At 46.8% G+C, this 27,330-nt stretch overlaps 1 protein-coding gene across 1 annotated transcript; it reads left to right on the forward strand.

The window, feature by feature from the left end:
• LOC146207680 (NSFL1 cofactor p47-like) lies at window positions 1-26,782 on the forward strand. The gene is made up of 9 exons (XM_084587136.1): window positions 1-111; window positions 7,182-7,324; window positions 11,247-11,333; window positions 12,919-12,999; window positions 17,733-17,990; window positions 18,669-18,809; window positions 20,560-20,700; window positions 23,487-23,546; window positions 26,603-26,782. Exons 1-9 carry the CDS (start codon window positions 1-3, stop codon window positions 26,733-26,735), a joined length of 1,155 nt encoding a protein of 384 aa, XP_084443262.1. The 3' UTR covers window positions 26,736-26,782.
• Window positions 26,783-27,330: the final 548 nt, after the last annotated feature.

Below are 27,330 nucleotides of genomic sequence, written 5' to 3' on the forward strand. Positions count from 1 at the left end.
ATGGCGGACGACGGCGAGCATTCAGATTTGATCGCTCAGTTCTGCGTCGTCACTGGAGCTGACAGTTCCCGGGCCAAGCTATGTCTCGAGTCCGCGGGTTGGAACCTTCAGGTGAGCGCCACCTTCATTGATAGATGAAATTAATAGGCCGCTTAGTCATAGAGAAACATACTGCTTTGTTGCGCTGGAGGTGATGGAATTGTGCGCGACGTTTGGACCGGAGAAACAGAGTCCACTTTCAGCACTTCTCGACGACAGCATCTCAAGAATCTGCGCAAACTATCAGCCTCACTGATCCAAAAACCTTGCCAAACAAGGCTGCGGCTAAGTTCAGCTAAGCCCGGTTATGCAGGCGAAAGGTTTGGTGTCACCTGGTTAAGCTTCGGTTCAGCTGTGGCCAGGTCTGGTTAGCATGCATTGTCAATCTTTCGCTCGCCGTTGAGCTAGTCGAAGCTGTAGCTTTTCATCGGTTTCGACTGCTCGTTTATGCGTTTGCGCTCCCTATCGATTGCCGAATCCCTCTCCTGGTTGGCAACGCTGACCGGATGATCAGTCTGCGACCGCCCACACTTGAGGACGTCGGTTCCGACTTTCTTCATCCGTAGCTAGACACTGGATAGGCAGCGCACAGACTCCGCCTTTTGTGAAGCGAGCGAAGACACTATCGGTGGCTGCATCAGGGTCTAGCCACGTGGCACAGGCGCAGAGGCTGCAACAGCTTCAGCGAAAGCGAGTCACGTGGTACGGCAGCGACGTCGGCGGAGCACGCGGCTGCCACTGCGGCGAGTCACGTGTTACGCCACATGATTACGCAGACTCCTGTTCAAGGTCACTCGTGCAGATACGGGGAGGTCGGCGCCGCAAGGCTAGCAAATCCTTCGCTTTAAAGTTGTCTCCCTTCGCACTGTTTTGGGAAGAAAATGCGCGATGCCAGTGTGGCAGTCCAGCTAAAAGCAAGGTGTACATGTATCTGACCCGTCTACCTTATTTATTTATTTCATGCCTTGAGGGGGGGGGGGGGGGGGGGTTAACAATGCTCAATCAAAAGCTGAAGCTACGAGGTTCTTTTATTTAATAGGGGTTGCCGAGGCTGCCAGCGTCTTAACTGGGTGTTCGTTTCCACGTACCTTCAGAAGACGCGGGTTGCAGCTGCTGCAAGCGTCTCAGCTGGCGTTTGCGCATCCACATTTCTTTAGAGCGCGAGGTTGCCCGAGGGTGGTAGCGTCATCTGGCGTTTGTTCTCCCACGGATCTTTAGAAGACGAGGGTTAGAGGTGCTGCAAGCGTCTTAGCTGTCCCTTGAGCTGCACATTTGCTCAAAAATTTCTAGGGGCACTTTGTACCACTAAGGTGCGATGAGGCGAAAGCGTCTATTGCGCGGTAGTCCGAAGCTCTCCACTACGGCACCTCTTTCTTTTGTAGCGAGAGCCACACTACGCTAGACAGCAGCGCATTTCGCCGTGTGTAAAAGAGATCACTAGGGCTCATGCGCGGAAAGTGGCGAGGAGCAACATCAGAGCTCGTGACCACTGCCGACGCAGCAGAGATGCCTGAACAGAGAGAACGTCTTGCTAAGCGGAGAAGCCAAGATGCAGGGCAAAATAATAATAATAATAATAATAATAATAATAATAATAATAATAATAATAATAATAATAATAATAATAATAATAATAATAATAATAATAATAATAATAATAATAATAATAATAATAATAATAATAATAATAATAAAATGGTTCACAGGAAAGGGAAGGGGCTGTGTCTGTCACACTTGTTTCAGTGGGCACCTGTACCGCTCTCTAATGGAAGGTAGGAAGGTGGGAGATGAAGTGGAAAGAAAGAGGAGCCGTGGTGAAGGGCTACGGAGTGATTTCGACCACCAGGGGATCTTTAACATGCACTGACATCGCACAACACACGGACGTCTCTCCGTTTCGCCTCTATACAAATGCAGCCGGCGGCAGAGCGTAAGAAGCACTGCGCGGCTCCTAGGACATTTGAAGCAGACTGTGAACAGTCCGTTTGGACACGTGTAGTGTGCGCGAGAGACTGGGGCACCAAATGACGATAATAAAGAGCACAGCGCTGCTCAGAGGCTCTTCCTCAGAGTCCGTAGCGCGGCTCCCACCATGGCGCGCGGCTTGCCTCTGTAATACTCGAGATGGATTTTAGCGATCATGACTCTCGCCGCGCAGCTGCTCACGCGTTAACCTACGTCCCACGTCAGTTGACCTTTGACCTTGGCTTTGACTTTAACCGTGACCTATGGTGGGACATAGGTACCCAAAGTGGTTGTGGCTTAAGTTCCAACTTGACATCGAAGCTGTTTGGTCACCTGAAGCGTACGGTGGCGTTGGCCTTACCTCGCGTAATGACGCTATCACTTCAATAGGGAGAGGGTGGCCGAAGCGGTCACCATTTCAGCTGCCATTTGCGCTTCCACGTTTCTTTGGAAGGCGAGGGTTGCCAATTTGGGCAGCATCTTAGCTGGCGTTTTGCGCTCCCACGTTTGCTTAGAAGGTGAGACATCTTAGGTAGCGCTGCGCATGCTCTTTTCTTTCCCTGTAAACCAATTTACAATTTTTAGGAAAGGCACTATATCTGTCACTCTTCGTGTCATGTGTCTACGCCGAAAGTGACGATGCTACGCCTTCCCTTTTTTGTAGGGGGTGTTGCTGACTACCGCACCTCTTTCTCTCTTTCCACTTTCATTTCAATCTTTCTGGTATCCCTTAGGGCGGAGGCCAGGTACCCACGAAAAGTGACAGGTGCTATGCCTTTCCTAAAAATAATTCTTCTTCTTCTTTTATTATTATTATCATTATTATTTGGAAAGGTGTAGTATCTGTGACACTTTTTCTGTGGAAAACTTTTGTGCCCTCCCTGACTGTACTACCCATCGCCCTTGAATAGGCATTCGTTTCAGCTCCATTGATTAAAGCTCACTCTTTGGACATCTGACCCGCGTCGTAAGGGAAGCAAGGAAGGTGGGAGCGAAGGTGGAAAGACAGATAAAGGAGCCATATTGGAGGGCTTCGCAGTCATTTCGACCGCCTGGCGATCGTTAACGTGCCCTGACAAGCACACGGAAATCTCGTTTCGCCTCCATCGAAAAGCAGTCGCCGGCGGTCGGATTTTATGTCGGCTGGGCGATATCCATGCACGTTAAAGATCTTCGACTACCTGGATCTTTAACGTGCACTGACATCACACATCTCTCTCAGTGCACGTTAAAGATCCACAGGTGGCCGAAATCACACCGCAGCCTTCCATTACGGTTACCCTTTCACATGCTGTTCTTTCACTTCCATTTTCCTTCCGTCCACAACAGCTCGGTTCAAAGGTTCGCCGAGGGGGAACAGATACTGTACCTTTCCCTTCATACAAACCATTTTACATTTGTATTTACTTTTGATCCCAGCGCGACGAAATGCAATTACACACCGAGTAGTAGCACGTACGCTCTAATCCACCACCAACAAGATTACTGCCTATTGATAGGGCACCGCTTTAGAGCGCACCGCTGTATTGGCGATTTCGCTGTACCTTCAGTTAACCAACTCCGGCAGGTTATCGGCGAAAGCGCGCTCCGTCGGTTCATGCTGCCAATGTAATGGCTGGTGTGGTGGTGGGGGTAAAAACGTTTACTGCCAACAAATGTGGAGGGGGCAAACCCCTTTCCTTTACTTGGCAGGGAGCAGCCCTTACGGGGCCGCCCTTATAGAGCAAAATACAGCCCTTGGAAGGCTATTCGATTCAGGGCGTTGGTGATACCCCAGCGCTGCTCTCTAGCAGTGGAGCTGGCCAGGAGAGTCTCCCAGTATGACTCCGCTGTGGTTGTGGATGGAGGATGTGAGAAGGTAGGGCATGTGAGGAGGATGTGAAGAAAGCCGCTCGGTTTCCCGCAGAGCTTACAGAAAGACAGGAACTGATCTGGGTATCGGGAATGAAGGAGAATTGTGTAGGGAGCAGTGGTCTGGAGTCGGCGCCAGCGGGAGGCCTCGATTAGGGAAGAATCCGGTGGTGCGTAAACACGCCGGCTATCTCGGTAGCAGGAAAGAATATCTCTGAATATAAGCAGACGCTCCTGGCCTGGCGTAGGGGATCCGACTCCTGCCCGGAAAGTGAGATCTCGGGCAAGGGAGTAGACTCCTCGTTACCCGGGAGGCCTGCGTGTGTTGGGGATCGGATGAGGGTCACAGGTTGTGCGGGATGCCAAGAGTGTAGGAGCCGAGCCGCGGTGCGGGGTACCAGGCCATTGGCGAAATTTGTTATTGCTGATCTTGAGTCGGAGAGAATTTTTATAGCAGAGGTGATGAGAGCGAGCGCAATGGCTGCCTCCTGTGCAATTTAGGAGGAATCTGTGGTGATGGAGCCTGATGCGAATAATCGGGCCTGATTAGTAGCGACGGTGAGTACCATGCGCGAGCCCGATGAGTACTCCGCCACGTCCACATAGGCTACTTCGGAACTGTCGCCATACTCCCTGTCCAGGGCATTGGCGCGGGCTGCTCTGCGGTCTCCTTCGAGCTCGGGGTGAATGTGCTTGGGGATAGAAGGGAGGATGAGATGGGAACGTAGGTCTGGAGGTAGCGGGACCCCCTGGGTATGATGAATTATTGGGGTTATGCCTAGCTGAGAGAGCAGAGTGCGGCCTACCCCGGTACCCGACAGTCGAGTCAGCTGTGCTGTTAAGGTGGCTTCTGCCAGCTCCTCAAATGTGTTGCGCGTACCGAGGTTGAGAAGCCGGGTAGTAGAGCTGCTGGGGTGTAAACGGAGGGCGACCTTTGTACAGCTCTTGAGGAGCGCGTTGATACGGTCCCGCTCCTTTTGGTTTAAAGTTAGCTAGGGGAATGCGTACGTCGTGCGACTCGTGATGTAGGATTGTGTGAGGCGAAGTGTGTTCCGTTCCCTCAGACACGCGCGCCGGTTCGCCACGTGCAGGATGAGACCAGTGGCTTGCTTGGGTTGGGACTGGAGACTGGATGGTGTCTCCGTGCGTGCCATGGGAGTTAATGATGAGGCCCGGGATGCGAATCTCAGATACTAGGGGAATGGGGTGATGATCTAGGGCGAATGAGATGGGTGGTGTGGCGGGATAGTGCAGCCTGGGGCAGTAGAGGAAGAATTCTGATTTGGAAGGGGAGCAGGCTAAACAGCGCGCGCGAACGTAAAAGTCAATTATCTTGAGGGCCGATTGTAAGTTATGTTCCATGTCGCCATCACTGCCTCTGTTAGCCCAGACAGTAATCTCGTCTGCGTATAACCTGGAATGTATGTCCGGGACATGGGTGAGTTGGTGTGGGAGTTTTGAGAACGGCTATATTGGGACACGGAACGGAAGGGAGAGGATGGGAGACGGAATAGCACTCTAAGTCGTCCACCAGCTCCCAATGACAGGAAGTCGCGGATGTAGTTGTGCATTCGCGGGCCTACGACAAGGGTGTGGAGGCCTTCCAGAATGACAGCGTGGGTAAAGTTGTCAAATGCTTTTTTATGTCGACGCCGAGGATAGCCTTGGTGTCGCCCTAGGGGAGTCAACAACGTGTTGTTTGAGATCTAGAAAGATGTCCTGAGTGCACAAGCCCGGGCGGAAACTAAACATGCACGAAGGCATGAGGTTGCTGCTCTCCAGATACCGGCTGAGCCTAGTCTTAAGAACATGCTCCATGAGCTTGCCCGCACAGGACGTAAGGGCAATGGACGCAGGTTAGTAAGGTGAATTGGTTTGCCAGATTTGAGGACTAAGACTCCCTGGGCGTCCTCCCACTGCTGTGGGAAGGCGCTGCGCAGCCAGCATTCGTTGAAATAGTTGGTTAGGGCTGTGATAGAAAGGGAATCAAGGTTGCGGAGTGTGTTGTTATGCACTCCATCGGGGCCGGGAGCTGAGGACGTGTTGAGGTGCTGAAGGTCTGCGCTGACTTCCGCCTCGGTGATGGGTTGGCCTAGGAGGTCGTTAGGTGAGCCGCTATAGTCGAAGTGTTCTGCGGAGGGATACGCTGCGGTCAGTACTTCGCTGTCTGCCGAGGTGGTTATTTTCACTCACTGCGCGCACACGTGCGACGTCGTGTGCATGACTCGGAGTTGTAACCACTTCTCTTAGTGAGATCTTTCTTTTGCAGTGAAAGATGGCTTGTTAACATGTCGGCTTTATTTTAATGTCTCGTACCAGTCAAATGGATCCCCATGTAAAAACGTTAGTCCTGTGTTAATTTTGGTTAAATCGACAAATGTTGTCGAAGGTCAGACGGAAAAACAATGGTGAAGGTCATTTCCACCATTGTGGCAATGTCCACCCGGCTGACCCTGGGTAGTAGGGGGCGTACTTATGCTACCTATGACTTGTCTATGGGTACTGTTGCTGTGCTGAGTTTCACAAAGTACACCTTCATGGCCTGATGTGGCACAAGATTCGTGACCGAGTTTGACCGTGTGAGCACAAACGCACTAAAATCGCAGTCGATATCACCGTCGCCAGTATGTGTAAAAACGATATTTATACTTGGTGTTGACAATGCTGAAGGTCGCGAAAGAAGGGATTCTTGTCTCACTTAAATTCACTGTTTGTTGGCTTGTCTTGGGGCTTCAAAACAATTAATCACTTCGGGGACGGCGATTGCAGGAAACATGCATGGCAGTCGTCGCACTAAGAATACCCGTTGCACTTATCAGCGCTCAGTTTGAAGTCTGCGAAGAAGCTTCGCGATAAAGCCGCCAAACCTGACTTGAACAATATCGGCAATAGTGTGAAAAGAGACCGCGAGTTTATTTAATTATTAACAATACTGCATGGGAATCGCAATCGTTTGAGATGACTTGTGAACGTGTCAGCAGCACACTGGTGACTTGCATCGAAACCTTTATTTGCCAATTGCAGTTATCGGTGATCAGAAGGCGTATTTGTGAAGAACGCATGTATAATTAGAAAACTGGCAGTAATTACAGGTAGCTCGAATATGAATTCCTATAGATTCGGTTAAATCTGCCATGACGTTGAAAATGACCAAAAGAAAGAGTTGGTTGTTGGTTGAATGGCCATCTATTAGCTCCGTTGCACTTTGCAGCCATCAGCCAAGTGTATAAAGTGTTCATCGCATTAGCTGATAACTCTGTGGTAACTCCGTTGGCCGCGTGGTGGACATGATTGCAGCGGCAAGCGGATTTATTTTGTCTGTACAGGTGGCATTGGCCGCCTTCTATGAAGATGCGGAAGAGGTCATGGATTGGTCGAGCCCCCGGGAGGCATCCCCTGAGCCTCCCAAGAGCCCCAGCCGTGTGACCATAGCGAGCGCCACCAAGCCGCCTGCTCGTTCAGCTGGCAGGTGGGATTATTTTAGAGTGTAGATGTTTGGTTGTTAGCACAGCCTTCTTTGAAGTGAGAGTCATGCGGGTGTACCTTCTCGGCATATGTTTACTGCTTGAGAAGCACTATTGTCACTAGAAGAAACCGCCGGTTTCTGTGATTAAACCCACTGCCATCCTCAATCCTCCGTCCAACTTCACTCACCAAATCGTTATTGGCAACCCGCCCAACCGCACCCTCCAAACGGGCCAAATCCTGCCACCCTGTAGAAGCCTATTCAGTAGGACAAATGAACGAGCAGGTGTGCAGTCAGGGTTAGATGTGGGAGAGGGAACTGCTTAACAGCTGCCAGAGATGCTGATCGCCCACCAGTTGTTGGTGGGCGATCAACTCTCCAGCTTGTTGGTTGTTCGAAAAATGTGGTAGGGTTCGGGAGTGGACCCCTTGCTTTCCTCTTGTCGCCCCACCATGCTGGTGAATTTATTTGGTACAACTAGCAGGCAAAGTAACATAGCAAAATGATAAAGCATCAAAAGGAAAAGCATACATCAAAAGCACATACCTTGCTGACGCTGTTAATAGCTTGGGACCATATGTGTCTGTCACTGTCTTTAGAGCAGCCTGCCCACCTAGAAGCTGTCCACTTTGTTTCCCCCGTGCAGCCCCCTCCCCCGTCATCTTGCTCGCGGAATGGTGCAACTTTCAGGAAATGGCAAAAATGACAATATGGAAAAATCACCCTCATGAAACTGGAAGCACGTCTTGCTTACCCAGGTAGTTGCGTCAGAGATTTTATATCACTGTTAGTATTTTAGAGTACGGCTATCCGGGTTTTTCGACTATTTCACCTGATAATCAAGTTACTTTCACCAGTTTCCTCTCTCCGGTATAAAAAAAATCTTCTCACAATACTGAGTACAAGCTTTAAAATCGCATGAACTAAGACCGAAACTGAAACCGAGTTCCTATCAGGTTATTTTGCCTGGCGAGGTCATCAAATGGCGTCTCAGTGTCCCCAAATCTAGCAATCATGTTTTTGGTCTGAAAAGCAAAGTCGAAATGTTCTCCTCCAACAAACGCAGAATGAATGTCGATGGCCGTGCGTCCCATGACGTCACCAATTCAACGTTGCCTGTAAAAATCTCACTGACTGGCCCCGAAATTAAAAATTTTAAAAGAAAAAATTTAAAGTCATAGAAGACCAAAAAATTGCGGTCAACGTACCTGGAACATTTCTCCTGAGGAGGTAAAATGTGTCGGAATCTAAATATCTTGTGATATGTCTAAACGGAGAGCGAAAAGACTTGTGAAAGAAGCGTAAAATGCAGCGATAATGATGCACAAGAAATGAGGTGGCTGGACGATAACACATAAATCTCTAAGGTATTTTTATAGTTGTAGAGAAAGGGCATTGATCTACAGTGTCGGAACAGGATTAGAAAGCGTACCGACAGGTATGCAGAAAACCAGGATAGAGAAGTTAAAGATGTTTAATAGGAGCAAGTGAGACCCCTGGGGTGACAAATGTACTGGTTCAATGACAAATAAATTCCTTGGGCATGTACAAGAATGGAAAACACAAATCATTAGGTGACCGATTTATGATAACACAGGCAGTGCCCTAGCCTTTTAAGTGAGTTTAGGATGTGTTTGAACGGGATGATACAAAAAGGAATTTAACCAAAAACTTGAACAGAGGATTAAGTGATATGTATGTGTAGCCAGTGCGTAGAAGCTACGGGAAATAATTTACAAGAATGTGGCAGTATAATGCAGTGTTGTGGAAATGTTCCAACGTTTTGGAATATCGAAGCGAATGAAGCGGTATTCGATTCCGGCTTCGAAGCGAATATCAATGTTCTCAAACGTCGGAATATTCTTGATGTCTGATAATTCAGAAGAATAAGCTGTTTGCACGCTCTGACGCTTCCTCTTGATCGCACTGCTCCGATGTCAACATTCATGTCTCACAAAGCGCGGTGGCGGTAGGGTCACTGAAGGCCGCCAAGTCTACAAACTCGCCCTTAGGAAGCTGTGCGATTCGGCATGTCGTTGACGAGTACACATTGATGAAGTCCGGACGCGAAAGCGAACGCGCCATCGCGGGAAAATCGAAGCGCTCGCCTCACACGAGTCCCGAATAACACTGACAGAGAAGTTATGCAAAGCGACCAACATGCCCGAAACAAACTACCAAATCGAGTTTGCTTTACACAATGTTTATAAATAGTTTGAATTTCGTACATAGTTGCGACTTCGCTGGAAATGAACGTCTAACCTAATTACTATTCACACTCTTTGAAGGCTGAAGGCAAATGAGAGGCGGAACGCAAGTTATAGTATACAGTTACGAGGGGGAGAAAGCAGGGACCTTGGAGCATTTAATTGCAATTGAGTAGTTCACTTCGGAGAGCACCTCCAATTTTTCGCATTCATGATCCTATGATGGCACGCCTCGCCGAGGTTCTCTGCTAGCAGTTCGCCTGTTTAGTGAAAGGTTTCGCCTCCGAAGAGTTTCCTTTAAACCTCCTCTTCCTGGTGAGGTGTACTTCGCACTTCGGCGCTTCTGGAAGTGGGAGAGGGAATTCTGGCATTTGCGCCTCGTGTTGATGGCGCGCCTGCGTCTTGAGCAGTGCAACGTCGTGAAGTCGGTCTGCGCAAGGACCCATTTCCACAAATTGCGGATAACACATTCCCTTATAGGTGCATGACCACGTGCTCTTTCGGCGCGTGCGAGCCTTCGCTGGCATCTTTCGACTTTCGTGTAACGGAAAAATTGGCCCATAACCTCCCCTCTGTTACTCGGTGCTTACCTGCTACTCGGCCCATTGGGGTGAAGTGCTTGAAGAAGAAGTCATTGAATTGACCCATGTAATACAAAGCGCCACTTCAGTTGTGTAGCTCTATAATTACATTAGACATTGCAGGAGAAAGTTTTGGGTGATATTTTTCGAGGAATAATCTTTGATGTGAAAATATATTAACTTGCCTACTACTGACATTAGTTGCTGGTTCATCTGTTTCTGAATCATTCAGTGAGATGCCCTCAGGTTTGTTGGATTCTGATGATCATAGTGATAGGCCTGCCTCTGCCCACTGCAGGAGGAGTGCCTCTTTCATATCTCTCCTGCTAACTGTTCCTTGTTTTGCTCGGCATTCATAATCATCGTCATCAGCCGCAGCAGGACTATACCCACCGCATAGCAAATACCTCAACTATGTCCCTCTAATCAAGCCGGTCTTGAGTCCAATTGACCCCCGCAAACTTCCTAATCTATTTCGCCCATCTAACTTTCTTCCGCCCTCTGCTACGCTTACCTTTTCTTGGAATTCAATATTTCACCCTTAGCGACAATCGGTTATCTTATACTAGCAGTACATGTCCTGCCCATGCCCATTTCTTCTTGATTTAGACTATAAATGTGATAAACTCGACTTGTTGTTTGACCTACACTGCATGCCTTCTGTCTCCTAACGTTACACGTACCATTTTCCATCCATAGCTTTCTTTGTTGTCTTAATGTTAGGCCTAAGTAGAACTCTTTTCGTTATAAACTCCACATTTCTGCCCTATGGCTGAGCGCCTGTAAGATGCGGCTGTTATATAGTTTCTTCTTAAAGATACTGGTAAGCTGCTTTCATTATCTGCAAATACTTGCCAAATGCCCTTCCTCCCAATCCCATTCTGAATAGTTATTTCCTTTTCATTGTGCGGATCTGCGACTACTAGCTGTCCTAAGCAGACTTCTTCCATTGCCAGTTTCAGCGCCTCGCTACATATTATAAACTGCTCTTCCTTTCCCAGGCTCTTGAATATTACTTTGGTAGGCCCTACTATTCAGTACGTCTGACTAGATTATTAATATTTTTTTTAATTTGGCATTGCATTGATTTGCATTACGCGCGATTTAATGGGTATTCCTCTTGTGTTGGCATTTCAGGATCCGGGGAATTTCTGACCTTCCCAAGGAAGACAGTAGCAACGAGGATGAAGGCCAAGCTTTCTACGCAGGTGGCTCAGAGCGCAGGTGGGGTCCCTGCCTTCGGAGTACAGTGGTACCTCGTTGGCATTGCACAGTTGGAGGGTGCTTGAGTGGTTGTTATTCTATAGCACGCATTTTTTCACTTTTGGCATTCTCCCGTTTTTTTTTTCGTTGTTGTTGTACTGCGCTAGCAAAGCACCAGTATTGTGTGTCAGCCTGTGTTTTATGCTGATTTTTTGTTTAAAAAATGCGAGGGCACTCAATCTCCACTTCTGAGGGCGTGTTGCAATAGCGGTATTGGCTCCCGTCTTCCTGCTGCACTTGTCGATTCTCGTTTGCATACATTACATGACGTCGCCTAATTACTAATCCCTTAATTTGCACTTCTGTTACCTCATACAAACAATTCACTACGGTAGTAACTTATAACATTATGATAGCGACCACCTCACATATAAACCTACTTTAACCAAGCTGTGAGAAGTGCGGCTTGGCCTAGGGTTGCATATTTGTCCCGGGATTTCATTTCTGTCTAACTCTCTAATCTCAAAGGATAACCCCGAGTTTACAGCTACTGCTGTCTCAACCATGTCATAGGGTCTTGCGACCTCACACAATCTGCCGAAGAAATAATGCCGGTCGTTGTCGCTTGTTTACGCCACCTACCACAGTCACCCGTGATTTTTCGATTACAACGCCGACGCCACATTTTCCGGAGAACGGTGAATAGAGCCTTCTTCGTTACTACTATAGATGCTTGGAACCAGCAGCTAGGCTAAAAGGGCCTGGTATAGAAAGGAACAGGATGGGTGGGGGTCCTCTGCGGCTGATGCGCAAAATGCGTCGCTGTGTTTAGCACAAAAATATCCCCAGGCGATATGAAGTAGTCTGGAGGCTTGCGGTGGCTGTCGAGACTAGCCTGAGTTGTTTTTCGTCGTCGTTGAACTCCATATGTCATACTGTTGTATCATCAAAAAATTGGGGCGGCATATAGAAAGGTTTCAAAGAATAACATAGCTCAAAAAGACATATACGATATAGATTACTTTACTAAAAGTTTATTTAGAATCTAGTTAAAATGTAGTTAAATTCTTGGAGCATGTCCCCATGGTCTACGGGTCTCTCAGTGGTGTGTAGCACAAAGTGTTTATCTACTCTTCTTGTAGGAAAAGTGAAGGCACTGAATTTATCATCTGTGTGAATGCTGGTAAGATGCCGTTTTGTCTAATCGTGGGCCAGATATACAGACTCAGTGGTAGTAATGCAATTTCTTGATGCAAACCTTGATGTGGGGCTTTACAAAATGACTGAGGCCCTCAGTACCAAACAATTATCTAAATTTGTTTAAAAATAAATCAAATTTCATTAATTTACAGATTGGAGAGAATCGTGGGTGAGCTGTTTAAATCTATAGCCATTGTAGCTTGGCATAGACGCGAATCTGCAGCAGAGCCTGACTCAAACCGAGCCTGGATGAATAATAAAAACGCGTGTTCCCGGCGTTCTTGCATGGTCGATGAAGAGCGCCTTAAAAGAAACTGACAGACACTGGCGCCCCTATATTGACTGCATAATTTTGGCAATATCTATGGTGTGTAGTGTGGTTAATGTGTCCCACCCCTTTTTCCAGTGGGCAGCAGGTGCTTGGACCCGCTAAGAAGGCCGACAGCAAGGAGAACTTAGTGCTTGGGGTGTTCGAGGCGGCGAAAAGGTGAGCAATTCAACTTTCTGTGCGACAGATGCGGTCTATTTTTTGGCAGGGAAGAGAAACACTACTGATTGGAGTGTTTGCCATTGCGTCACTCTGACAATGTTTCAAACGCACGATAGCCGCCGGGTACATTGCTTACGGCATGGCTGCATCACTTCACTGATTGTAGCTGCAGACATCTGTGGACATGCTTTTTAACAGCGTAGATTCCCCAAAAGTTTTGTAATAGAAAAAGTGATTTCGCCAGAACAACCTACCATTGCATATACATCTTACCCCATAAGTTTTAAAAGTGACTATGTTCAACAAAACTCTTCAGTGTACCCGTGTGTTTACTGAATCAATTCCTGGGGATAGCACGGCCCTAAAGTTGCTTTCAGGCATTTGGGTACTTACTCAATGTAGCGCTGCTTTATAAAATATACCGAGATAAGCTTTGCATCCTGACCAAATGTCGTTTTATGTGACCTTTTTTTCTCTAGTATCGTATTTTGCATTACCACACTTTCTGTTTAGTGGACATCTTGGAATTATTCGATGCTCACTGTGACAAGAGTTTGGTTGCAGGTTATAGAAACTAAAGATTTGCATGACCATGGAGTTTCCGTTCGCGGGCTCAATGACTGAGAAATTCGCGCTATATGGTCAAGCGCAGGAAAACCATCCAAGCGGCACCTGCCTCGCGCTTCCGCTTCTTGCCATTGCTGTGTGGTGCTTCACGCTACCCAGTGCTGCGAATGCTGCTACTTTTGCTTCCCTTCCTAAAATCTCACAGGATGTTTACCGTCTTTTCTTTCTCAGCGGACCGCGCCGCGCCTGCTTCGCACTTTCACTGCCACCTTTAATTTTTGTTTTTCGTTTTTGACCCCGCCGGGGTGGCGCAGTGGTTACGGCGCTCGACTACTGTTCCCAAGGACGCGGGATCGAATCCCGGCCTCGGCGGCCGCTTTTCGATGGAGGCGAAAAGCAAGGCGCCCGTGTGTTGTACGATGTCAGCGCACGTTAAAGAACCCCAGGTGGTCGAAATTTCCGGAGTCCTCCACTACGGCGTCTCTCATATCCTGAGTTGCTTTGGGACGTTAAACCCCACAAACCAAACCAATTTTTTTTTGTTTTCCCGTGCGCCACGCACTTCGTCTTTCAGCCCGAAGGCCTTCGCAAAGGTTGCTTCTCGCAGCTCGCTAGCATAATGGTTAAGCCTTCTAAAAAAATGCCACTCAAGACGAAAGTTCTGCTGGTCCTATTACGCGAAAATTTCTTTTTGGTGTTGTCAACACTATAGGTGGTACATCCGTTCCATTCGCCACCGAAGCGCAGAACTATTCATGCACAACAGATATCCCTATGGTAATTCCTTACCTTCCTTTGTCGCCTTTGCTCGCCATGTACTCCTTGACACCCCTAACGACCAGTAATTGTGGCCACATGTTACCCCTATGATCAAAATTGGGAAACAACGGCTCTTCGTGGAGCATTCCGATGTGGTGTCATGCCAATTCGCATCTAATTTGTTATGTACCTGCAAGTGTAGCTTGCGATAGGAATTTGAACTGACGACTCGGGTACCTCGTTTTTTTAAAAATAAAAATAAACTTAAACTTCTAACTTCAGGCATATGTGCTTCCATTGTATACTTACACCTCATTGCACCACGTGACCTAGCTTAGCATGTATTTTCAAAGGAGGAGTGGAGAGGGCGCCATCGCGGAAGCAGGAAGAGTGCATAAGGTATTATTGTTCAACCTGTTGCGTGATGGCGTGTGCCACAGGAGGAAGCCCGGGAACCAGGCGTCGCGGCAGCACATCGCGCGAGCGAGCTTCGTTTTTACACATGTAGGTGGTCTTTAAGTGATTGCGAAACTCTGTCTTCGTCGGTATCCGTTTGCCTGCAATTGGCCTGAGCTGGGCATGTGTCGCGATGCCGTCATTCTTTGGGAAGTACGTTGCCTATGCCAGATGCTAACCTTTCTTTAGTTCAAGATATCTTTACTACAAAGAGAAAAATTCACATTTGTCTATGAAAGGCGTGTTAGGATGGTAGTTCAGTTGACTTATGAGTTTTCATTGCAGCGTGGTTAAGAACGGGTGTTGCATCTTAGTAAGTTTTAAAAGCATGCTAATAACTACGACAGGGGGTGGCATTTCGTGGCGTAGAATCAAATGCCATGTTTCAATTGCAATGCGAGGATAAGCTGTTCCGCAGTATTGTGAGTTGGCAAGCATTGTGGTGGGGAAAATGCGTCACTGGCATTTTGAACTGTGAATAACGCTACTCCATTTCACTTCACAGGGAAAGTGGTAATTTTTAACCTTTTCTGTCCATTTTTGCTGCTCGCTTTCAAAAATTGGACCCATTTATTTCTGAAAACATTGGAATCATAAATAGTAGATTCTTTGTCCAATCATTAACTTCAAATCCATAAGTCCGCAATGAGTGTGGTTGGTGCTCTAAGGGGTGCTCCTGTACTAAAACTTATTTCAACATCGCCTCAGTTTCCTTGCGAAGGTGGTCGGAGACAGCGATGCCTAAAGCCTACGGTCACACATTTGAGCTTTACCGAATCGCCACCTTTTTTACTATTGAATGTTAGCTTCTCCAAGAGCCACAATTGTCGTGCAAAAATTTCCGCCATCAGACCGAAGGCAACCACCGATCATCTGCCACATTTCTTGTGATACGCAATCCAACAGCCTTTTGAACTGACTAATGGGGTAAGTAGGTACTCAAGGCCATGCTCGACACTGTTTCTAACATGTGAAAGGAACATAAGATAGTCATGAGTAGGAGCGCCACTTGCATGGATGAAGCACACCATTAAATGTCCTAAAAATGTGTCTCGTATTGTTATAAGTTCGCACGGGGATTTTTAAAAACACTTTTTTACCGTTCGATATTGCTGTCACACTGCTGTCGATAGGTACCACTTGAATTTGCCAGCATTTATCATTAGTACACACTGCCCCTCTCCTGCGAAGAAGTATTCGCTTACTGCATCTGCAAAACGCTAATGACAATATAAAGTTACGAGTTTGTTCTCTGCAGTGAAGCATTAAAACGTTGCTTTGTGTGCGTTCCGATTGGTTGTAGGGGTAATACAGAACTCTATAGGCTATGGCTGTCAACTGCTGCATTTGTAAGCTCTCTAAAACTTAGCCCCTGAGTCTCAGAGATGCGAGTGTGTGGAGATCTCGATCTAAGCAGCTGCATAGTAACCTTGTTGGAGCGGAAAACCAGAGGCTGCAAGCATCATAATTTCATGGCGCCATGCTACCATGGGAGATGGTCGATGGTCGAACGCTGATTGGTCGACGGGTTGTGTACAACATAATGAGACCATCCATGGGGCATGGCCAAGTGCTGGTGGGGTGTGGAATGTTGTTGTGTTCTTGTGTTTTTCAGTCGAAGAGATGATGCAGCCGAGCACTTTAGTAGCGAGCAGTGGAACACTAGACGTTTATTAGACGAGCATGTCTACATGCTAACACTGACATTTTATCAAAGAAAGTGAGGCTCCGCCTTACAGCTGCTTTTATACAGCTCAGTACATGATTATGATGCATCTGGCGCAGTAGATGGAGCAGAAGGCCGCCACAGTTGCCCGACGGCCATAAAAGAAAAAATCAAATACATCCGAACACCACAGACGTCATACTATGAGACATGGCCGAGAGTGGTGGCAGGCTCCTGCCTTACTTGGTAGATGTGCTGGAGGAAAGACATTCATGCCCAGAGGAGCGGTGTTATCAAAACGAAAAACTTGCAGGACAGTTACTGCTGCATATTTGAGACCTGAGAAGAGTTATTTGGGATGCTTCCTTGTGTTGCTCATTATTATTTTAATGGATAAGCATTAGGTAAGTATGTCGGCAGTGTCGTGTCACCAGAATTGTAATCACGATTACGCAAGAACATAAGAAAAACAATGGTTGCATTAGATAGAGGACCACAAAATCTCGCTGGGAATATAATTTGGTGCATGCGGGTTTTAAGTAAGAGTTCCAGTAAAATGGCGAGATATGAGAGAGTTGGTACATAGAAAACAGCGCTACAACGGAGGCACGGGACGGAGCGGTCCCGTTGTTGCGCTGTTTCCTGTCTAATTAGAGCCAGTAGAGTCAATCAGACGTCGAAATAGCTGGGAGAGGTAATGGCGACGTTCAAAAGCGGTCACATGGTACTTGACTTCCGGTGACGTAGGCCTAACTTCTGGTGGTGCGAACGAGCCGGAAAGGGCGTGATTTGCATCCACATATGGTGCGAATGGTTAAACGTGTGTAGAGAGAGGTAATCGACAAACTGCAGTCTGAAAAATTCTGAGAGTACTGCAGAATCTGCTTGGGAGAAATGCGAAAGCCTGAGCGTTGCTGTGGCACACGGTTTGTCGCGAGTCCCTTGACCTGCGTCGCGCGGCACACGGTAAGTCGAGCGCAGCCACGCTCAGGCTTATGCATTTCTCCGGTGCACATTCTGCAGTCTTGTCGGAAATATTATTTTCTGGCAAACAGGTGTTACATCACTATACTATCAAGTGAGATGTCACCCAGTTGGGCGACAAAGATATTTGGTTGTGGTGGCGCCATACGTGATGTCGCTGCACGGAGACCGGAGCCAGCGCGGTTTTACGCTGACGTCACCAACAAGTTAATTATGTTTGTTGCTGTAAAATGGCAGTTTACTTTGCCCCTAGCACAGTGCTGTCGATGTAGCAGCAGCCGTGTGGTGCCTCTTGCAGGCACGGTGCCCAAGTACTGGAGACGGGCAGCGAAGGGCGTCCCACCACTTTGGCTTTCCAAGGCAGAGGGCACCGACTGGGGGACTCCGCATCGGATGGCAGCAATGACACCGCCGTGGGCACCCCGGCCACGAAGCCCCGGCTGCCCGTGTCACGGGTGCTGAAGATGTGGCGCGATGGTTTCAGCATTGATGAGGGCCCCCTGCACGCCTACGGCGACCCCAATAGCCGAGAATTCCTTCAGGCCATCTGCCGGGGGTATGTAGTTCATCGGGGTTTTACAGCGTATAACGGAGTATCAGTCGAATATGACTGAAAACAAAGAGAGCACTTTGAGGCAATGCAGTCATCATTCTTGTGTGTGTGCATGCGTGCGTGCGTGTATGTGTGGTTGGGTAAACAGTTTGCAATGAAACATTTTTTCTACCCGTTCTTTGTGAGACCAGTGTGCATGCACATATTTCATCGTCCTCAAGAAGACAGAAAACTTCATTGCCCAGGCCCATAGCCTGGAGCTGCCTACGGGTCCAGAGCTTAAAAGTTCACTGAAGATGTCAGTCTCCAAGAAAGTCAAGTATAGGGTTGCCTGTGTCAAATTTAATTATTATTATCTATGCAGAATAGAGATGAAAATAAAATTTATAAAAGAAGAACCTATTCACAGTGTCTGGAACAGTATCCTAAAAAAGCTAGCAAAGCAAGCTCTAACGAACACAATATATGTTGGAAGAATCCCCCCTGATGGAGTAGATTTGGAGTAGATTTGTTTTGGTAGAAATTACTCATTAACTTATCTGCCACAGCATGATTGGTAGTAAGAAATCATTCTATAACGATGCACACTGGTGCATGTGATATCGTATTGTATTTTAATGTGTTCCCTTCCGGTTTATCACAAGGTTCGTTTCAATAAGTGCATCCCCCTTATGGTGGCAGGGAGATCCCTCGCCAGCTGCTACAGGAGGCGGATGGGACAGAGGTGAACCTGAACATGGAGGATCACCGTCACGAGCAGTTCATACCGCCTGCAAGAGCCAAGATGACTCCTTTCGCCGGACAGGGCCATAGGCTGGGCTCGTGAGTGGTCTTTCACACTAGTCTTCCGAGTCTCCAGGATTCGACACTGGGCTTCAGCCGAGACCTATATGCTTGTTTAGCGACTTGGGTTTTACGTGTTGCATGTGAATTTCTTTGTCTGCCCGAAATTAATCAGCTCAATATGAACATTCAGTTGTTTATGAACCAACGAGTGTTTGATTCATTTTTCTTCTCTTCTGGCAGTTTTCTAGTGGTTGCGTTTAGTAAATTAACTATGAGAGGGTCTAATTGGCACAGTAAACCTTGGTACAACGAACGCGGATACAGTAAATAATATTTTTGGGCACCCAATAATAAAAACATTAATAATTTGATGTTTGAAGCCCTGTCTCTGTTGATGCCCATATTAATCTGGCGTCGGACGCTCGTTAATTTGGACATGGGCGAGTTCGAATCGGTTAATTCAAGCGGGGGCAACATCGCATGTATGACTCGCATAGACGACAATTATCCCGGAGCCAGCAGACCTCGGGCGTGCGCTCTATGACAGACACTGCGGCGATCGGAAGTCCCCCATTGCCGATATATAGCCCTGCAGCATATATAATTTTTGCTTCTATCAGATTAAGGCCATATACCGCTGCTGCTAATGGGCGCACACATCGGTCAGTTGCCCCGTTTCGGACAGAGTTGTGTGCTTCACCAGTATTTTCAAGTACGCTAAATCACTGCGCGTTTTTACCATTCTTTAGAGCTGAAGTTTTGCGGTGAAGCATCCTTAAAATGAGAAGATGCGCCGCTGCTATTGGGTCGCACTCCGAAAAGACTGCGTAACGATTTCAGAGCCATTCTTCCGCATTCCCAACAGTGTACGCAAGGAAAGCCCTTCATGACTCCGCGAAATATCGGCGTTGTGGATTTGTTTTCATTTATGTTGTAGACTCCCATAAACTGTATTTTGATTCAATAAATTTACTGCAATGCGAATACTTCTCAGCAGTTCGTTAAGGTCATTTGATAAAACATTAGAGCTAATCTGTCATTTTTCTCAGTCCTTGATGACTAAATATTTAGCAGTACTTAGCGGTTCCTAAGTATTTTAACACATACGTTTTACCTTATATAGATCGCATGCGGACTGTGTAAATTGGATGCAGTTGGCATGAAACCACCATACACTCATGTCACACTTGGTAGACCCACTTGTATAATCGGAACTAGGAGCATGGTCTTGGTCGACACCCATATATGTCTGGCATTGGGCGCTTGTTGTTATGGTCATGGAGAGGCTCGTTGGACAGAGGAGGTGCACTGCATAATACGCGTGCCGCCATCATCACAATTATAAGCCTGACGCCGCTATACGGCAAATGCCACTTTCATATCCCTCCCGTTAACCCGATGTTGTGTCTGCTGCATCCACATGACCCCCGCAAACTTCCTAATCTCATCCGCCCACCTAACTTTCTGCGTTCCTCTGCTACGCTTGTCTTCCCTTGCAATCCAGTCTGCCACTCTAAGGACTATTGGCTGTCATGATTTTGCACCATGTGACCTGCATGTGCCTATTTCTTCTTAATTTCAGCTTAACTCGCATTTTTTCTTCGATCCATTCGGTTCTTTTCCTGTCACACTATAACACCACTGATATATTACTGTTTTGAACAATTGCTTAATCGTCGTGAAGTATACCTCATCGGAATCTGAAATAATCTGATGCAATTTTCACCCGATATTTGTCTTTTACCGCAAAACTGAGAATGGGAAACGTATGGTGTGTATGACGCAGCGTCACTCCAATATTGAGCCGCCCAGAGAGTGGCCCAACTCCGTCCACGGAGCAGGCAGAGGTGGATGCAAAGAAGGCGATCAACCTGGATGACTCTCGGCCGATCACGATTATACAGATCCGCCTTTCCGACGGCACCAGGTATGGATACTGCTGTAGCCCGGTGTGCCTGCCTCCACTAGATAGGTTTTCTGTGAACAGTGGCAGGCGCAACCACTGGGTACAATTCTTCCTTCTTTCTTTGGCACCTTTGTGTGTGTCTGTGTGTGTAGACATCTCCTAGTTAAAAGGTCTAAAACCATCTCGACCGCTGTGAAAATGTGGTTCATTAAAAAATTAGGCATATGCGGTTAGCATACATACTTACATACGTACTTGAGCACCATGACCTGAACTTAATACTGCATCCTCGGCTTTTAGAACTGAACACTGCTACCACTGAATCTCGTCTTGCCGCCGACGAGGTGGACTGCCATACGCAAGTGCTGTACCGCGAGGTTAATCACATTTGCCACTTTACGCACCGTGGTGTATTCCCTGTGGTCGTCCTTCAGACACCGGTGTCGTTTAATGCGTTCGCTGGGGCGTGGTTACAGATGAGTGGCATTACTTAGGGTGGCATTACTTATGATTGCCGCGCAACCAGAATTACAAGGTCACAAAATGAAGAAATGCGACAGACTTTATAGTGATAAGCTTTAGACCCCGCAATAAAAATTTTCCACGGCTTAATTGTGTGACCCAATTCCAGGCTGCATAGCACTAATACATGATAGGATCTAACTGCGACCCCGCCGGAGTGAATGTGGTAAGATCCATGAGTCGTGGTTCTTAGCAGTTGAGTCCTGCTGTGACGTTGCTTGCTCAGGTACGCTTGGTGCTATTTTTAGATGCCATTCAATCAAAAGTACTGCAAGGTGGCATACGCTCCCCATACCTTTTGATCTCAGAGAACCCGAACTGCCTGAATATTTATTTATTTATTTATCCTATGAGCCCGGGACTGGGCATGACATTGTGTGTGTGGGACGAAGGGGGGGAGGTGTTGCTATACAGCAGCAACCGAAAGAAAATGATAAAAAAAGTACAGCAAGCAGAATTCAGTCAACACCTGGGCGTAACAGGGTAATAATGAACTGTACAAATACATTGGTACGCAAAACAACGTCTGGCACTGTTGATATCACAGAGAATAACAGAACATAAGCAGAACAAGAAGGTGCAGGTAAAAAATGTAACGACATTCAAAACAATTACAGGTATCAAGCACTTCAAATCACCCCACTGCTTACCTTTAAAAAGTGGAAAAGTTATCAGCCAATCGCTGGGCTCAGTATGACAGAACCTGTAAGCGGGAACTAAGCGTGCCAAGTCTCACCAAGAAAGCAGTGTTTGTGCGACATTGTTGTTTCAGCGCTGCTTTCCAGGCTCTGCGAGGGTAAATGTAAGAGATGGTACAATGCGAAATGCAGCTCCAGCCTAGAGTTCTTGTTTGTTTCTAGAGCTGCGTCATTAAATTTTCCCAACAATAAAAAATTCGTGTTTTTCCAGGATCATTAAAAACAGTTTAGAAATTGTTGCTGCCCGCTTTAGTTTATATGTGTGCACTTGGTGAAGTTGGTTTTCTTTCACGTACCCGTTTATGAAATTAGTTTATTTATTATATATTTCTGCCTTTTTGCTCGCTGTAGACTCTCCTTTTAAGACTATAGTGATGCTAATGATGCATTAAGGGTTATGATTGTTTGGTTTCCTGTAATCACGGGAAACATTTGAACTGGCTGACACACAAAAAAGTTCTGCAAAGTCATTTTTATGCTGTAATGGGCATAATGTTTCTACAAACTTGTTTCCTCTACTAAATAAACTAGAACGTCTGTAGCGAAGCGTTGTTTTCGCCGGTATGAGACCTCAAATTGCTTGCAGAAATTCTACCTAACTTCTTCTGCTATGAAAACTGCTAGGGGAAGCCTCTGGTCAATCACGACACTGCATTCACATCACTGGCTCAGTATCATCAAACTACATGGAGAAAGTTTCCGTATATACTGGGCATTCAGAGAATAGGAATTCTTTTCCTTTCTGTTTTCGTTGACTTGCCGGGATTGAGGTGCTGGTTGCGTATCGTAATTTTCTACGGTTAAAATACGCAGCATTAAAGGACCGAAGGTCATGGTGTATAGTGCGCAGGTTAGCCGCTCAGTCTTCCAAGATTATTGTTATGGACATCTTGCGAAATATAAGTAATCCTCTGCACCGCTTGAAAACAAGTCAAAGGAACTGTGGTGAAAGGTAGCTGAAAATTGGTTTTTACCGGATGTAGCTCATGAAGCACCCATCCATGTCTTTTTTTTTTTTTTCAGAGATTGACGATTATGGTTTAGGGGTGTACGAAGATCACCTATGAAACAAAGTGTTAGCATGTGTCTAGTTGGGAAATATGCTTGAAAGTATCGCTGATCCGTGTAACAGTGTTTGACCTCTGTCTTACCGGGATTCAGTCATGTGGCGTCATTAGAGAGGAGAGTGTAACAGGAGTACGAATCCATTAATTTAACGCTATAGCTTTAGAGGGCACGTTAGGCAGAAAATCGGGCGACGTCGTAGGTGTCGGCGTCGGCGTGTGAGCGAAAAATCACAGGCATGGCGCTGGCAGGTGGTAGCTGCAGCTGACATTGCTGAGCAATGGTTTTTCGATGGTTTAGGAAACAACATGATAGAAAGTTCGGAGGAGCAGCGAATTCGGGTTACTCATTTAAGGTGGGGAGTTGAAATAAAAATCAAGCTTCCAGTGCTTTTGGATGCCGAGTTAAGCACGCTACTCCTAGGCCGACGCCGGGTTCGTGGTAGACTACATTATCGCGTCATAATGTTAAAGGCAGAGCTAACTGTGTCCCATGTTTTTGTTTTCTCTTCTATTCCCCCAGGTTGGTTGCCCAGATGAACCACTCGCACACCATCGGGGACATCCGCAGGTACATTGTGACGTATCCTTTTCTGGTGCTGCTGCACATATTAAACGAACGTACTATCGCGAGGTCTGTGTGCTTGGATGCCGGGATATACATGGTGTTCTGCAATTATCTGTCAAGGTTGTAAATATTATTGTGCCAAAACTACTGAACTACTTGATATCAACCGAGAACCGCAATGTAACTTGTGATGGCCTGCGTTTTCGATAATTGAATATCTAAGCTTTCCTCCACTCTCAGAAATCGATGGAAAACTAGTCAGCTGCGGCAAAAGTTTTCGTCAAACAAGTGAAGCAGCAGATTTGACAAAGTGTGTCATCTGACCAACTACAACACAACGAATATTGTGAATAGAGCGGAGCTGACCTCGCGGTTCTCCAGATGGGACAGCCTGTCGAATCGGCTGTGCTCGCCGCGATAAAAAGTAGCGCCGCGGACGACTACAGATTTTCGCCGATTCCGAGAAGAGCAGGTAAGTTCAGATGTTAAAATGCTTATCGAAACACGCAGATTACCACTTCTATCGTGGTCGGCATGTGAGCCCAAATAGAGTATTAGTTAGCGCAGGAAACGTTTTCACGACCCGGATAGACAAACACGGAACGCCTTGTATGTGGTCGATTTTTACGTCGAAAGCCCTTTTAGATACTCATGGTGAAAATCGCGCGTTCACGAGGTGCGTTCGCGAGATTGCGCGAGATGTGTCTGCGAGACGTTGCAAAGGCTCGGACGTCGACATTATTTCTTCTGTCAGGACGTTGCAATAGGCTATGACATCGGCATGATTTCCCCTTCATTTTCGAATGTCCTGGAGAGGAGTCTTGAGATGCCGATGTCGCCGATGACGAAACCAAAGAAGGAAAGGAAGGAAGGAAGGAAGAAAGGAGGGAAGAACGAAATGAAATGCTAAGAGGTACACAAACACGCAAATAGAGGTAGAAGAGAAAAGGTAGACAGAAGAGGTAGAAGAATATGAGGAGCACAGGCTTTCGTCATTAAGCTGTTAATCGAAGCAAAGTGCAATACTGCAATTGTTTTTCCCCTGTGAGTTTTGGGAGCACTCTCAGCCGCTGGCTTACATAGCTGTCATGCTTAAGTGCGCATTTCACATTCAGCAAACACGCGGAGGGCAGAACCTTTGGTCAGTGTGGCACCTCATTCCTCGAAAATCGAGGTCTCGAGTCTCTCTCCTGGGCGGCGTGCGAGCCTAGAAAAGATGCAGCTTCTCTTTGGGAAGCTGCATCTTTTCTCTTCTCTTTGGGAAGCTGCAGCTGGAGGGGAAGTGTCAGACAGATAAACCGAGTCAATTTGATCCCTGGTCGTTCAGAAATCCAGTCAAGCTGCTAGCGCGGTCTGGGCCGACTGCCAAGCCAGACTTGCTCCGTTTAATTAGGTGGGTGTCAGTATTGATACATGAATGGCTGCGGCGACGTTTGAACAGTACAAACAGTGATCGACGGAATGGCCTTCATATGGGCTCATCCGAAGTCTATAGATAATTTTCACTCCCGAGACTGTGCCATTGGTGCGATCCGCTGCTATAAGGCATGGCTGAAGTTAGCGTCACAACATCACATGATCAACCCTACAGTACAGTGGTTGTGACTGTTTATTAGTCTGAACAGCATCAATAATTGGCAATGCCCTGCTAAAAGTGACGTACTGTTTGAATGTGTCGTACCTGAAACCACTGGCTCGACGCCGATGGAAAGGTCTTTTTCTAAGTAAAATCTGGCTCTTTGTACATCGCACGAAACTTCTGCAGTTCTGCAGGGGAGCTTTCTTTTCACGCATGACGGCATCGCATGTGAGGAAGCTGCACTTCTACCGCTCCTCACTATACAGAGGCTGTAGTGGCCTTTCCCCTTCGAAGCAGCGCTTTTAACTGCAAGCGGCATCGTGCCACATCATGTGCAATACGTAATTCGTCTCTAAGCTTGCGGAAAGGAAAACCACATGGATTGCTAAGTGCCCGGTCATAGTTTTTTAGAGGGAAAAAAAAATTATATTGCATGGAAGTGCGCAGTAAAGCAAGTATTTCGAATTTAACACCGCAGTCGCTGTAGTACGTCAGCAGCGGAAGTACCATCCGCACGGAGCTTCATGCGTTTCCAGTGCGCTCAGTTTCAATTTCGTGCGCAAAAAAAAAGGGCAACATTTCCTTGCTCCACGGGCATTTCGGTAAATGCCTTTTTCCTTATTTAAAAACTGACATGGTGTTGTCTTATTCATGGGTTCGAATTCCCCATTGGCGTGAACTGCGCTTAATAATTTATTAGAAAGTTTGGTTGTTTAATTGCATAATTAGAAGAGCTATGCATTGATTAAAGTGTGTCCGCCAAGGCTGAGAGTTCCTTCCTGCAAATTTTATATTCCATGCTCCTTAGCATTAGGAATTTGAAAACGTTTGGCTAGAACACACAGTATAATTCATTCCGGAGCGTAAGTTGGTAAATGCACCTGCAGTTTTTGTCAAATATTTCTTAGGTATTTTTTTGTATTTCCATGTAAACACATCTGAAGTAGCACACATGGGTGTCCCATTGTATGCGCCATATTTAAACTACAAATACCTCGAGAACAATATCGAAGTCATGCGAAACCTCGCGCCTTGCCGTTCGCACTATGAGGTTACAGATGCCAAGCAAGCTGACATTATGTTATGGCATTGTGACGAGGTGAGAAGCCTGGAACCTGGAGCTAGATTCGGGCTTGAACTTGTGGACATCGTGTCGTGCGTCGCTTCCTCGCAACTCAGTCGATATGACTGATCTGAGGGGCTTCTGTAGCACGGCATTGCTTGTGAGCAATGTCAGGGTATTCAAGTTTTACCAGTCGTTACAAATTGTTGTTGAAAATGTAACAGATTATACTAGTAATTTATAACTGAAAAAAAAAAAAGCTGATTGCAAGACAAGTTCCACTCTACAAACGTTATAATCACAATAAAAGTTGAAGTTAGTTGTATGATATTATGGTGAAGCTTTCCATGAGGCGGAATTTACAAGCTATTACTTTATAGGTTTTCAAAAGAGGATTGATATTTTCTCTTAACAAGAGTTTCATCTCAGAGCTCGGCCAGAGTACGAGGCGGCGACCTTCGGTCTACTGATGACCTTCCCACACAAGGAATTGGCGGACGACAAGGTGACCCTGAAGGACGCCAACCTGCTGAATGCAGTCATTGTGCAGCGCCTAAAGTGACAAGCCCCGGTGGCGTAGAGAGGTGCTTGTCACCTAATAAAAATCCGTCGACATTTTCAGATTTATTGAGTTTCTGTCAGTGTGATGAATATTGAAGCATGTTTTCTAGGAAATGCGTTCTAATGTCTACCTTCTCCGTGGCAGAGCCTTTATTACCACCTTGCTTGCAAGATGGCAACTCAAAATGAAGCAAATTATTGCTCGTCCACGAATTATTTTGGTAATTTATGGGAAAACTGCGAAATGCCAATGTATCTGCTGGTAATTGGCAGTAAAAGTGTTCAGAGTATACCCGCATGTGCATTACCTGCAAATTTGAAATTTCATGACAGGCCCGCGTCGGTGGCTTAGTGTTCAGGGGACTAAACGCAGAGACTGAAGACGCGCGGGTTTGAGCGCTACCGTCGGTGTCGCTTTTAGATGGAGGCGAAAAGCAGAACGCGCCCTGTGGTGTCGGAAAAGTGCACTCCGAAAGCGACGCTGAGAGACGCCGAGCTCAATGGTGTATCAGGGTGTCTAGCTACCGGGAAAACCGGGAATTGCCAGGAACATTTTATGCACCGGGAAAAAGCAGTGAAATGACAGGAACACTATC

Source organism: Amblyomma maculatum, chromosome 1 (genome assembly GCF_055883805.1).
Source record: "Amblyomma maculatum isolate TAMU_Amacu chromosome 1, ASM5588380v1, whole genome shotgun sequence".
Taxonomy (NCBI): Eukaryota; Metazoa; Arthropoda; class Arachnida; order Ixodida; family Ixodidae; genus Amblyomma; species Amblyomma maculatum.